This window comes from Apis florea, unplaced genomic scaffold (assembly GCF_048593485.1).
Source record: "Apis florea isolate Af1SG1 unplaced genomic scaffold, ASM4859348v1 contig_3325_pilon, whole genome shotgun sequence".
NCBI classification, from domain to species: Eukaryota; Metazoa; Arthropoda; class Insecta; order Hymenoptera; family Apidae; genus Apis; species Apis florea.
In genome coordinates, this window is record NW_028256738.1 from 86,851 (window position 1) to 102,430 (window position 15,580).

General features: G+C 39.1%; 1 protein-coding gene across 5 annotated transcripts in view; it reads left to right on the plus strand.

Moving 5' to 3' along the window:
* Positions 1-15,580, plus strand: part of nolo (ADAMTS-like no long nerve cord) — a 189,040-nt gene that overhangs the window by 61,518 nt on the left and 111,942 nt on the right. For 3 of the 5 annotated variants that reach the window (XM_031918903.2, XM_031918906.2, XM_031918905.2), the window contains exon 2: positions 12,329-12,406. The exons of 1 other annotated variant lie outside the window; for it this stretch is intronic. In XM_031918903.2, the coding sequence (XP_031774763.2) occupies positions 12,329-12,406 (78 nt within the window). The remainder of the gene's footprint in view (positions 1-12,328; positions 12,407-15,580) is intronic. One more of the 5 variants, XM_012491500.3, reaches the window with a different exon arrangement.

Sequence of the window (15,580 nt, forward strand, 5' to 3'; positions counted from 1 at the left end):
CGTTAATGATTCATCGATCGGTTTCTGATACGCAACACCCGACGAACCGGCATCGACCAGACGACTAAGACCACCTCTGTGTGTACATGACAGATGTCGTCTTCTGTTAATTGGATCTTGTGCGTTTCTACGATCGCGGAAAGTTATTCCGTCTGGGTGAGCGGGAACAGTGACGTCTAATGCGGATGTCTATTGGTTGCAAAGGCATCTCTTGTACGAGCTTTGTCGTTTCACGATTCAGAATTAATCATGGATATCGAGATATACGAATGTCTCGCTAATACAGAAATACGCTAATAAGATTGTAAGATTCATAGTGGAGGAACTTCATTTTTCTTTTCTTTTTCAAATAAAGTTTATGTCTTCTGGCAACATGTTACGATTGTATGAAAGTACGATCTTAAAAAAAATTGAGTTTACTACGAAACGAATGGAATCATCGCAAAGCAGTTTACGACCAAGAAAGAAATAGACTGTCTAGCTTATTCGAACAATTTGATTTTATACAAAGGAAAAAAAAAAATATATGTATTATATATTACGAAGGAGAATATTTTCAAGCCATTCGAAAGAAAGATTGAATGTAGATGAAGACTTTTAGAAAAATATGCCGAGTGCTTTGGACAGTATTCCAAATACGAATTTTAAAAAAGTTCTGAGATTTTATATCAAAGACGTGTCGAATGCATTGATACCGTGACAGATTATTTAGAAAAATAAAAGTATCACTTTCTTCTCTGACATGTACACGTCTACCGTATTATATTTCTCGTTTTACCAGTAACTTTTCTATAGAAAGAAAGAGAATTTAAAGAGAGTTCGGCAAATAATATTAATACATTTTAAATTTATTCTCGACTACGATCGATGAAATATCCACGTTCTATTACCATTTCTCCCAGAAAATGTTATTACTCTACTACATTGAAAAGAAACAAAGAAACACTCGTCTAAAGGCAAACAAATATAATAAAGTCGATACGAGGAAAATCGTGGACGATCCGAACTTATAAGGAAACTTATTATTCGAGTTGGGAAATTCGGCTAAACTCGTATAAGAGATTCGAAAAAAAAAAAAAAAAAGCAAAAAAAACAAAAATGGAGATCCATATTCCGACTCGGCACTACCCTCCATCCCAATGGGATAACATTCTCAATCGCGATAGCAGTCGATGTCGATGGGAAAACGAGCACGTACACGGTAACCGACGTCTACTGTCAATTCGACTTTCCGGATTATTACAGCACGATTGCGTAGAAGCCGTTTACCTAGCAGGTGTTGCGCGAGCGATTGTCGGCGGGGGTGGGAATCGACGCCGCACGACGTCTGCCGGAAATTGTAAACGTCGTTGAATCGCGTGCAGCCGGAAGGTGCGACTGACAGTACTCGGACCCCGTAACGCGTTCGAGAACTGTTGGTTGCTTGGCTTTCGTGCCACGAGGAAACTTACGATCACTGGGAGCAATCCGGGTACGACGTGTTCCTCGAGGATGATGCCGCTGGATATCCGTCCATCCATCCGCGCTAGTTGAAAGATTGCGAGCAATTATCTTGCCTCGAAAATTTTCCTTCTATATATACGTGTTCATTTGAAGGATGATCTTGTCAAATGGTACATATATACAAGTTGGATTAAGGAATTTTAAAATTGAATCGATGATAAGTTATATTTGTTTTTCGATATTGGGGATTGATTCTCTTGTGTAATATTATTCAGAAGTTATCCGGGAACGGTGTTAATAAATTCTCTTGTAACAAGTTTGCTAATAAAACGAGCAAAGTTGTACAAGTGAAATGTAACAAATTACGTGGCTGTAAAATTATGAGAACTGTTTTGCTCCAACAGAGGTAATAATTTATAATTTGTGTCAACAGTCCATTCGTTCGCGTTGTTGTAAACTATTGTCGTAATTCAGGAGAGAGATCGAATGTTTCAGCTTGATTTGTTGCAAAATGTGCCAAATTTCGTTAACGGCTCTTGAACAATGATATCACAGTTACAACTTTTAGATTGTATTCACCGATGGAACATCTTTTAATGATATTACAGCAACACAAGTGTTCAATTAAATTCTCTTAGTATCCTCCGCGATACGATGCATACACGTATTACAATATATTTCAGTCTCTATGGGCATGCTCGTTTTCGTTCGGACTGTAAGTAAACGTCCCGAGAGTGGCATACATCTGCACAGGTCCAACGCTGACCTTTATAAAGGTTAACAATACGATTACGGTCCAGGTGCGCACAGTAGTTCAGATCCCATGCATTATTTCACTCGATGAAAATTAAAGCGAGCTAAGCGGGTCTAACTTTAAACCATAATTTAAACAAGAGGAGGAGGAGGACAAACGAATTAGAAATTAGAAATACGATTTAAATGAAAATCTATCAAGATGAAATCAAAGTTTAAGAACAAAGTCAAAAGCTTTCCAAGAATTCCCAATTGGGAGAAGCGAAAAGAATACGTAATCGTCCGAGTTTCCAATATATCTGATATCGTATCGGTAGAATAGTCGTACGAGATGGGGAACGCTTATCAAGAGTACGATGGAAATCAACCTGTCCTCCCTCACTCTTCCGTGCAATGTAGGATCACGTGACAGGACCTTCTGGTGTCTGGCACCGAAACGATCAGGAATCGATGTTCACGCGTGCCTTGACTCGGCCCGACATACCCGGTGAATGTTCGTGCCGTCGAGTGCGCGGCTATCCGTGGTATCCCGACACGAGTACCTACCCTCGCCCACTTGGCCGATGTTACACATCGCGTGGGACTTTCTACAAAAGTGTTTTCGCCGTGCAAATCGCCGACCAGCTCGTAAATACCACGCTGGCAACAAAGTAGACGAATAGTCGACGTGGTGTGATCGTCGATTCTTTGACGATCGTTGCATGTGGCGTGTTTGCACGTGTGTGCACGCGCTCGTGAAAAAGAGTAAAGATGGCGATGAATAACGGCGACCTGGAATACGAGGAAAGACGAAGCGAAGAATGAGAATGAACTTGTGACAAATGGGTTTTAATTTGGCACGGTTGCCGGCACGTGGCATTCGTCAAATTGGAGATTTGTATCTCTCGCGTGGTGATTTACCACTCTCTTCGCGATTCTATCGGTGTAATTGCTTATTAGAAATTTGATTTATAAGAGATATCAATTTTTTGGGACATACAATACAGGATCGGTTTTTCGACTTCGGTTATCTCGTCGGATCGATGAGAGCTAGATCGAAGATAAAACAACGTTTTGTTCGTAATTCGAAAATTCGTGGATTAAGTTTAGAAATAGTTTCGGTATAAACAAAATAGAACTCGGAGTAAATGTGAATTTGACGTATCCTGAAATAGCTTTTCAATATCGTTGGTATTCCAATTATTCGTTCAATTATATCTACTCGTTAAATTCCAGATATGAATGAAAGAACAAAAGGATACGATTCCTCTTTCACATTTAAAATACATTGCAAATGCAAATATCAATTTATTCTGAAGAAACTCGTTTCAAAGGATACCGTTTCAACTTATCACCACTTTTACACCGAAATGGTAGACAACCGAACAATCATCCTCTCTCCACTCAAACCACAGCCAAAAAAAAAAAAAAACCAAAAAACGTTCCAAATACACTCAGCAGTCATCTTATCGTACGAAACGAGGACAAAACTGCAGAACGTTCCATAGCAGAAAAAAAAAAAAAAAGAAAAAGAAAAAAAGAACAACGAGCCATTTAACCGGATCGGCGAGTCGAAAGGTATCGAAAAGGGGGAAGCGAAAAACGTGGTAGACAAAGAGACGTGGTCGGCGAAGGACCATGGAATTACTTGGCATGGCGTATCTGGCGAACGATCGTCAAGGGAGTAAGATCGTTGTCGCGAGTGGAGAAGAAGGGGTGGCACAGCCCCCAGAAGAGCAGCGAGTCGTGTCTCACGATCCAAGCGTACGCTCGCCTCGTGTACGCCAATCTCTTCTTTTCGTCTCTTTGCGCGCACGCGCGCGCGCACACACACACACACACACACGGGGAGGGTGGCAACGTTAACCCCGCACGCTTGCCAAAGTTTAATGCACCTTTGGTTTTCGGTCGTCGCGTTTCGGCGACGGCGCGAGCGAGCGCGGACGCCGCTCTGGCGCCGCGGATCCGCTTCCTTCTTCTACTTTTCATTCGACAGATTCTATCCTCCTCGCTCTCGCTCCTATTTCGTGGCGCGCGGTTCTCGTTCAACCGGGCTTTGCCCGTTCTTTTACATCCGACTGGCTCGCGATTCTTTCTCATCTTTCCGCTCGCGTTCCTCTGTTTCTTGTGACGGTTTGCCACGTTCGAGGAGATATCTCGCCATCGCAGCGTTTTATTGCCAAGCTCCCTTTGTCGTTATCGGTCGCCTCTTGGGAAAGCTTCTTTACAATCTGCGTTGAGATTATATCTTACACGTTCGTCGTGGACCAGACGTTTTATCTCTATATCCAATATATTTCCAAGATATTCGAGATATTTCTTTATAATACGTTTACTTATGTTGTACTTATTCTTGATTCATTAATATTTATGGATGAAAGTTTAACGAATTTTTAAACGTTGTGCAGTCATTCGGATATTTTTACAAAGATCGAAGAAGCGATTCGTCGAAAGTTAAAAGTTTGGTTTGGTAATTAAGATTTTTGGAGCGTGAGAAACGAAGATCGACTTGTTTTCGCTTCGGCAAGGAGGATAATAATATATTCGAAACTATGACGATGATAAATGTATCTTGCACAAAGATCATTATCGTTTTTATTCGCCACGTACTCGTATATATCACTCGATTCAGTGATCGCATAAAATATATATTATGCAAAATGGTATGCAGGAATCGCGACGAGTCGTTCTTAAATCGAGCAATCGAGCGGAGTGAAGGTTTCGAGTTGGATGCCTCGACGTGAACGATCTTTCTTGCTTGGTTACACGTGTCATTGCTCTCTCGCGCGATGTAAAAGAGGCAAATTTGCATATAAAACGACTAATTTATCACATTGTTAGAGAAGAAGACCAGCCTCATTGGTATCGCTTTTCTGTCAAGCAATAGTTTCGCGACGAGTTTAAATATCCGTCTTTTGTTTAGTTCTCTTTCTTTAGTTCTCATTCTTGCTTTATTAATTCTACGTATTATTATTTCAGTTTCACATTTTACTTACATTATCCTTTATTTATTTCTCCGAATATATCAGGAAGTTTTCAATTCTCATTTTTTCAATTAGAAATGAGATAATATATTCCAATTTTCAAAATTTCTTCTTGTTAACTAACATTTATTAACTATTTTTTGGTACATTAATATAATTCTAGAACGATATTACTGCATAAAATAATTTTCATTTTATAATTTTATAATATATCTCTATATTCTTCATTTTCTCCGCATTTCCAATTTCGAAAATTCACACGTTTCTCTTTTTAAATTAAAATTCGCATCGAAAAATTTTTTTCAAAATTGAAGATAGAATAACGAACTTCCAAGGTGTTTCTATCGTCAAATCTGTTATCATTTGATTATCAATAAAACCGATTGCAAATGATATCCGGGAATGTAAATGGAATAATTCAATCCATTACAATACCGAACATACATACACGATTCATGAAATATCGACAAGAATCTCCCTCTGATCGAAACGTGTTGCTATCGAGCATCTCAATTGGATTCATTAAAAAATATCGAGCTATCGAGTATATGTCATTCTATTAGCGGGACACGAGTTACGAAGGATTTAATTTCGACCGCCACGGTGACCATCGCGTGGAATAAAAGAGGCGGAATGTCGAGGAATATTTTCGCATGTCTGCTTTAAAGGATCGACCGTGCTGCTTTTTCGCGAGGAAACGTTATCCTGCTTTTGTCTTCCGAGGATGCAGAGCAGAGTTCGAGTAAACGAGATTTCTTTGTATCTTGGTCGAGAAAGCTTGTACGCTGGATTTTTCTTTCCCTTTCTTCCTTTTTTCTCTTTTGCCTTTTTTTTTTGTTTCCTTTAGTTTTATCGTTTTTTCACTTTTTTTTTTTTTTATTCTTTTCCCTTCTCCTTTTTTTTTCACTTTGCGTGAAACGTAACGCTTGAGGCCGACGCTCAATGGGAAAGTTGTGTCGAGTGGCGTGCGTTTAGCGGAAAGGGGACAGCTCTGAGAGAAATGTTTGGATTGCAGAGAGGATTCGTTCTTCTTATTGATGATCGCGCGATACTTTTCTATTTCAGACTCTTTTATCTTATTTGCATTATTTTTATCGAATGGATAGAAATTATATATACGCGCGAGACGATTGTTTTTTTTCTTTTTTCTTTTTTTTTTTCCATCTTGTTTCTCTTCCGAAACATAAAATCGGAAGAATCAATTTTGGAATAATCGTTGGAATCGTTTATTCCCATGTTGAAATTTTTATTTTTACCCTCCATGATTAAAACAGTTTACAAATAGTTCTTCGAAATAATCCGCGTGTCTTTCTCTCTCATGCATATTCGTTTCACGACTACGAAAATCTTATTCTTATCTCGTCTTAATACCATCTATTTATAATTCACAAGCAAACATTTTCCACGTTGAACGTTGCTCGCTTGAGCCGATGACACTTCCACAGTCACGTACAAAGACCACGTCGCGTTTCTTTTATAAATGGCCCCTGCTCGCGAACGCTGATTCACAATGGGAAAAGTTCATCGAATACCGAGCCGTCCGATTAAGTTATATATTTAATTAAAAGTACGGTGCCACGCGCAATCATCCCCTTTATCCACGTTGGTAGAGCCCCATAGTCTCGTCGCAACTTCCCTACATCCGCGAGAGAGCATCCGAAAGTTCGTGAAAATAATTCGCATAATAATCCAAACACTCTGCCGGTAGTTTTAGCCGAGAAGGAAAAATAAACGGTTCGCTAGACCCTGGGTTGCTCGGAAATTTAATTAAAACGTGGCCGCTCGAGAAAAGAGAGAGAGAGAGATCCAGTTTTCCACCGATCTAAAAATCGACGAACAATTTCCACCATCGAGCCACTTTCATACTGGCACGATCAATTTTTTCCTCCTTTCATTTTTCCTTTCTTCCCTTTCTTCTTTTTTTCCCCTCTCTTTTCTGTTCCTCGTTTTTTCTTCTTCCTCCTCCTCCTCCTCGATTCTTCGTTAGCATAACGAGGCTCCGTAAGAGCACGCGCGGACAAAAATGGGCTGTCGAATATCTGGGGCGTAAAATTAACGGATTTTAAAATAGTTGAGCATTCACGGCCGGTTAGCCGCGACGGCGCATTATACATGCGTTGCTGGTTATATTTGAATCGACTTATCGATTCGAACTCAGTCGTTTTCCTCATACGAGCCATTCATGTAAGCACGATGTTATGCTTGTATCGTAATCAGGGTCGAACCCGCCCACGCAAAATTGTTTTCCTACAAGCTACAAGTTCGGAGATACTCGTTTTATTATCAGCGTTTTTTTTTGTTTCTCCCTCCTTTTTTTTTTTTTTTTTTTTTTTGATTTTAGTTCCACCGCTTCTTTCCTCCATGCTTCCTCCCTTATCGTTTTACTGCATAAGTGAACGCACAGGTGCACGTGTTTCGTTGTTATTCCGTAATGAGAAATCCTCGAATAATTTACGAGACGCGTAATTCGCCAAATCTCTGTACTTCGGTTCACAATTACGACAGGGTAACGAGGAAAATATATTTTTTCTTTTCTTTAGATTAAAATTTTCAAAAAGGAAATGAATCGATATGCACTATATATTACGGTATATAATTTTTTTCTTTAATAAAATTCCTCTCTCGTAAACCCACTCCATTCATCCATCACTCACTGTTCTCTTAAAAAGACACTTCATGCGTGCACGCTCTTGCACACTCTTAACCCCTTTCAAAATTCCCGCGTATTTTTAATGTTGATGAAAAACAGCCTGTATAATATTGAGATTAATAAATCCGCATGATATTATCTAATAACTAAACTGTTACATAAATTTCCATATAATTATCACGTGTTATCGTAAATTACGCGAGAGGAATTTTGCCCGTGCAAACAGCCATGCTAAGCAAAATTTTCGCGAGAACGATCAACGCGCGAAATTCAAGATATCGCGCGAAGGAACGCGAGGCACGAGAGATCGTGATTTCCAAAAAATTGGTTCGGGAAGAATTCGTCGCTCAGCCCTCTATATCCATCGGGGTGCTCTTAATTTTCGTGTCGTATGAAGATATAGATTCGAGGATGAAGGATTCTCGCGGGAGTAGGTAAGACGTGGCGTTTCGTGCAAGAAATATCGAATCACCGATCGTTCCACCCGTCGATATTATCCATCTGATGGATCGAAATTATATTATAATCCCCGAGCCGTGTGATGGATATTCTGATTGGATCGGTAAATCGCTTTACTAATAGTCCGCAGTTTTCAAAGTGGATCGTGACCCGATCGTTCGACGAGCCGCGCGGGGTGAAACTTTTTAGAAAAGCGTTCAATCATGATATCTCTTGGGGAATCTTTTTGGGGAATATCGGTTGTCGATTGGTTGTCGACAAACGATTTGGATTACGATCAATGTATTTTGAATTGTAGCGAAACTTGTGGATAACCCTTCGCAACATGATTGTTTTCCTAATGATCAATTCTGATTTTATTTTCCCTGTTTCGATTCGTTTGTTGATTTAACAAACGTGTCAAATCTCGTGTCATAGCAATTTAAATATTTTAGGGAAAAGTATCGTTGTCACGTTAAAGGTAAACACATGATGCGAAGAGTTAAAATTGCGTTGTTAAATGATGAATTCGATTCCGTTCAAATTATAGATCCTCGATTAAACGTCTCTTGCAATCGATGTTATTTGAATAAAAAAAAAAAAAATTAAAATTATAATGTTTAATTATAATTCAAATTATAATGCGATGAATGATCGATAGTTTTAATGTTTTAATGTTTAGATCGGTTATATAAAAATTAAAAGATGATGATGATGATGATGATGATGATGATTCGTGATGATTGACTAAAAGATTCGTGACGGTTTATTTGATAAAAATATCGATGTATTGGTTTTTCGAACGAATGAAAAATTCATAAAACTAATTCTCTCTCTTTTTTTGTTTCCTTCTTTTTTTTTCTCTCGATAAAATGTATATTCTATAAATTGCTCTCCGACAGTGATTTTTAAAAGAGCAAAGTTTTTAACATGATTAAGCCTTGTCAATCTTCATAAAAAGAGTATGACGTAAAATTTATTTGAAATATAACTGTATCATTCATCCAAAATATATATATAGAGAATAAAATAATATTACTTGTTTCGATTTAATCCGAAAACGTAATATGTGAATACATTTCATAATTATCTAAATTATATTACAAATATATTTTATTCTAAGAGTTTTCATTATAAAAACTGACAGTCTCTCGTTATTATTTGCACACGTGAACAGAGGACAACGATTTCTTTGTACCAAAAGTTACAACTTTAAGTATTCTAACTCAAACTTAAATTATTCAAGCAACGCTCATCGACTTTCGAACTCGCTCGAATAATTATGAACATTAATTCCTTAATCAAACTTGTCGAAATCTTTTAAAACAATAATAAATTATGAACACGTTACATCCAATGAGATTTTTCCCAACTATCTCTCAAGTTCAACAATCAAAACACTTTTTTTTTTTTTTCAAAATTCAAGAAAACAAATCACCAGATCGAATCGAAAAGATAATCGTAATTCGATCAATATTTACCGATATTTATTTTCTCGTTATAAGGTGCAAAGCAGTTCCCGTAAAGTAATCTATACATCCCATGGAAATTTCTGCGGTTCATATTCGAGAATAGACGAACGACGACGAGTCATCTTTGGAACGCTCTCGAACACGAAAACGTTCTCATCGCGCATTAAATGAATAATCTCGATCCACGAGCGAATTAATTCTTCCCTTTTCATACGGTGAAGTGACTCTTCGGGCTATGTTTGAATAGAGAGAGAGAGCTAGATTAAAAAAAAAAGACGAAGAAGAAAGATGAAAATAGAAAAAAAAAAATATGGAAGAAAGTTAGGGAAAAAATGATTGTTCGTCTGGAGAGTTTCCGAGCATTTTCGCAAACGAGCACACGCGATCTTTCTCGGCCTATAACGAGCGGCGAGCAACATCGCTGGTTATTTGCTCGGTTAAAACACAGTCCATTTCGCCGTTTCTGCTTCTGGTCCCGGAAAAGGTCCGAGGGCGTGCGATGATTTATATCGCGAACGCCATATTGAGCCGCTGCCAGCGGCACGCGACCAAGGAAATTTCCTAAATTGTTTTCCCCTTTGTCGACCGATCTCAGCGACCACTTCCTCGCGTTCGAAATCCTCGCGAATCCCCGCCCCTTCCGTCACGCAAAAATTCTATCCTTATCTGCGAAATTCTCGAAACTACTCCACTACTCGCGATCGATAAATCTCTCGTGGATCGTTTTCTGGGAAAGAATTGACGCAAGCATCGTCGTCAGATGTATATTTAAATATTTAAATTATTCGCTCGAATAACGCGATGTTAAATTGTCTCGAAATATTATTCTTTGAGGATGCAAAAAATTTCCGATATTATTCTCTGTTCCATCGATTAAAGAAGATCGATAGAGTCATCGCGTGGGAATGTCGTCGTCGCCGCGACCAGAGAACGTTCCAAAATTATCTCTCTCTCGTGTTCCATCGATCGAGACGATCACTTTTACCCTAGAAACGTCAGTGGAACGGTCGGCGAATTGTCGCTACATGGAAATCCTGTCGTCGCGACCAACGGAAGTCTCGGGTGTGGTGAAGGGGTGTGGGAAAAAGATGGGGAATAGGGCTCGATGAAGATTGCATTCCGCGTGTGAAATTGCGGGGATCCCGCTATGACGCGTGACACCGAATTCTCGCGGCATTTGTCGAGGCTCGCGTGGGTGGGAACGGTTGGGAGCACAACTGTTTATCGAACTTTGCCTCGACGTTCGAAGATCGGGCCAACTCGCCCCTTTTTCTTCGCCACGTGTATAGTTCACTCGCGTCGTTCTTTGGTCAGATCGGAAGATATAGGAGTGGTGCAACGACGTTTACACGAAGGAAAGTGTCGGTAAATGTCGTTTCTTTCTCAGATGGCCAAATCGAGGACAAGCCAGAAGATTTATCCGCTTTCTTCGTCTCTGTAATTATGTTGGATTACGCAAGACGCGTTCTACGAAAGATGCCAATCGAGACGGCTGGTCGAGATGGAAATCTGCGATGAATTTTTTCTTTAGAGCTTGGAGAAGACGACGGAATCCTTGTAACATTTTCATACTTTTATAAATCAATTTAATCTCTTTCGCCTTTTAAATATTTGAAAATATATTTGCCAAAATTTTTTCGCAAAAAATAATTTCCAAATAAAAGATTTTTATTTCGCTACAACAGTGATGCAATTCAAGTTTTTTCAAAGTTTGAATTGGATACAAAAAAAAAAAAGAAAATCGTTATTGTATTTTTTATCTGTAGAATCGTACATTTCTGATCTATCGTTTCTTTTTAATGATATAATTTTTTATATCATTGTTAAGCAATGTATCAGATTCATTATCGTTGATACTTTATTTCCCATTTAATCGAAAACTCCGAAAAATTTCGATCAATTTATAAATTTATTTTCAAGAAGTTCACGAAATAACTCAAAAATATTTGCAGGTTTATATCTCGATCGACTACTTGGCATACTCATTAAATCACCATCGACCGTTAAACTTCCCAGGAACACGGAGCAAAGACCCAAATATGGTTCGTCTTAACCGCGTCCCTCCCACTTTCAATGGTGGAACAATATCGTAAATACCCCATTAAGGCATCGTAATACATGCCCTCACGAAATCCATTTGTTTTATATCGGTCGATGCTTTCGGGGTGGAGATTACAGACACCATTTACCGATAATGGTAACTATTTGTTCGATTGGATCCGGAACGACGCGGGTGGTTCTTGTTCGAGGAAAAAGAATGATCGACCGCTACGACGGAAGGAAACAAGATTTAAGTTTTTAATGGCGGCAATGATGGAAAAAGAAGCGCGCGCGTCGGTTTATGGGAAGAGAAAAAACGTTTTACAAGCTGTGCATAACCGAAACCGTGAGACCACGTGCAGAGTGTTCCCTTTATTCGTCAAGTGGCGTTTATCAAACCACTTGTCGAGACTTTACTTTCCTTCTATTCACGAGTCATAAGCATTTTTGTAGAAATTGTTACGACGACGTGGAATGCTCTTAGGGATTATGAACTCACTGTTGCGTATGCGTCATGCTATATAGACGTAATGGAGCAGTTTCGATAAACGTATCACTTTGTGTTTCAGGTGTTGTGTCTTCAGGTGAGTTTTCTATCCGGTTTTATCTTCCGAGGACATATAGTTACGGATACTTATTATCCCAACGTAAGTAGAAATCTTTTGAAAGCTCATTGTATTTATCCATTCTGCCGGATTAATAGGAATAACTCTTTTGTTATTCATCCCGGATCTTTCCCTTGGAAAATACTCGTTTGTCCCTGGTAAGAAGGTTCATTGTCGCTGAGAAATTCATTAAACTCCTCCTCTCTATTATGATTCTTTGACGAGCTTTGTACAAATCCTGCACGAAATAATACAAGCTTTTATTTAACCATCAGCCGAGGATCAAAATTGAAAAGCTCCGCGCAACGATAGAACAGAATCCCAAAAGAAAACGATATATAGGAAGATTACTCTTGTATAATTGCAATTCTATTAATCTCTGGAGAAAATTTTACCGCGCGAAATATATCGAATAATCGCGTGGAACAGGAGAAGGGTATATCTTAATTATCGTAGAACAGACGAGGGAAACTTGGTGTAGGGGATTCGTTTGACCTCGCGATAGCATTAATTTCGCGGAAGCAGAAAGCCAGGACCGTCGGTCCTCTTTGTCCCGGTTCCAGCGCCGTCTGGCCACGCACCACGTACGACGAGATAAGAAGTTCGGTGAAATTATTCAAAGTTAATGCGAACGTAAACGCGGCAACTTTCGGTTGTTACCGCGAGGATCCCGAAAGTCATCGGGAAATTATGAAGCGGAACGGCTGTTTTCGAGCGTTCACCGCACGAAACTCTGTTTTACGATGGTAATTGTCCTAATTCGAAAAACACGTATAACGTTTGGAGTGTACGGGTAGAGGAAGGGTCATAAAGGCTCGGTCAGGCGGAAACGGTGAGGCTTCATTTTGCCCGTTTGGCGGAGTGGTCTGGTTCAAGGGTAGTTAGAGAGATACCTCGAACTACAGGAGAGGATACGCAGGAATTTGCGGAACTCGAGATAATATCTAGGCTCGCGAAGGGTTAGTTACTGTCCTCGAACCTGTGATTGGAAAAGCTCGAACGTGCTCCTCTAATTATCTCTAACTCCACAGATCTTGATCTTAAATGAATTTTTAGGATTCGTATTCATTCGGATCGAAGGAAAAATTCTAATCCATTATTATTCGATGATTAAAAGAATATTAAATCAATATTAAAAGAATTATTCGATAATGAATTTTACCATTTATACCTTCATATAAAATATTACTGATTTCGAATCGTAATTCGTTACTATTCCATAACCAAATCCTTCGATCCTTAATGAATTTCGTTAAACCGTTTAAGCATACATCCCCATAATTCTACAAATGCAATTCGATGTAACGTAGAAACCCATTTCCAGAAAATCCTCTAGAAACTGAGGCACGCGTTCGAAATCGGTGTTCGACTGGTCATTGTCCGTACACGGTTCACGTGCGATCGCACCGTTTCACGAACCTGAATTTCAACCTGACGAAGATTCGAGGAGAATCGAAGTTGGAAGAGGAGGAATAGAAGAAAAAGAAGAAAGAGGCTCGTGGAAGGTTTCTGCGGTCGGTCGACGATGCATCGCCACGAAGCGAACGAAGGAAGCCAACGAAGCGTCAAAGCCAGAAAGAACGGGTTCGGATTCTCTGGCACGCGTCTAGAAAAAGCGTATCGACGACCGGCCCATCTGTATTAGGATTCGAGGAGAGAGGAACTCTTCTAAAGGAGAAGATAAATTTGGATAGAGGAAACTAGATCCACGCGTGACCTAGCTCCATCTTTCCCACCCTTTCTCCACTTATTGCTCGTTACCGCATTGTTTATTCTTGGTACTCGCTTTTTCGGTCATCCGTGGTTAGACCGGATGGATTTCGGCTGGACGATCCTTGCGGTTTGCCTGGCGCGTAAGTTGGAACAACGGTTCGAGCGGTTTGGTAGCGGAGGAGTATTCCGATTATAAGTGGCGGTTGCGAGGATGGAGCGACTTTTGCGGGTTTAGTTCGATTTTTGTATGGCGCGGTGGCCGGTTTAATTTCGTATAACTCTTTTTACGGCATCGTTTCTACTTATTTTTCGAAATGTCGATAAAATTGAATGGTAATATAATTCGCACAAATTGGTTGGTTGTGTATGAATATAAAAGTTGAATGCGAAATACGAATCAAAAGTCGGGAAATTTTTGGGAACGAGTATAATAATTCAAGTGAAATACGTGTAAAAGGTTTTCCAATATAGAAATAAAAATGAAAATTATTTTATACCATCGGATGTAATGAAAATCCGACCTGCAACGAATGTATTAAGTGATAAAATCGCTGATTTCAAATTTATTTAAAATATAAAACGTGTATTTCGCAGATTTTTTACTTGTTCGCATCGAAAACATGAAAAATCAAATAAGCGCTTTATAAATATTGTAGTCGACTAAATACTATTTATATTCAATACATTCAACGTTCAAGAACTCGATAACATTGCGAACGATTAAAAAAGCTAGTTGTCGAATTACCCGCGAATTGCATAAAAAATTGTCACGAGTCGGTTTCCAGTGGGTTTCTTTTTTTTTAAAAAACGAAGATAATTTTTTAAAACGCAAAAGATATTATTAAGATATTAAATTACGTTAACTGCGCGATAAAAATTATACAGGGAGGAGTGGTATTCCGTGTACCATTTGAAAGTAACAAAATTGATTCGACGTTTCTCTTATTGGCTATTCGTGTTACAACGCCGTATCATTAGAGATCTTCCTCTTTAATATCGTATCCGATACCTCCTTTCCCCTTATTGTTTCTACGGTGTCGTATCGACGAAGAACGTTTCCACGAAACGACAGGGTCGAATGCAAATTCGGCAGTTTCTCGTCCCAGTGGTTGGCCCACAAACAAGCGCCTTGGCGCCAGTTAATTCTCGCAAAAAGTCCACCATGGTTTCGAGAGACCTTCGTTCATTCTCTATCGATCGAGAATGCAACGAAGGAAGTACGAAATACGATATAACCATGTATGCATGTTCGATTAGAATTTATACATGGCCAGGCTATAATTTTTAAAGAGATTTTTAAAAACGACAGGGATGATGGTCGGAGATGTTGGTTTATTTAATACATAAAATTGGCATAAATCTACGTGGCCGATTTCTTTTAAACATGGAACGAATAAGAGGGTTGGTTTTCTTGTCTAGCATGAATTTATCGTGCGGAGAAAATTCACGCAAATATTCAGCAGCAGTTCATCAAACACGCGATAGCTTTTACGTTCGAGAATT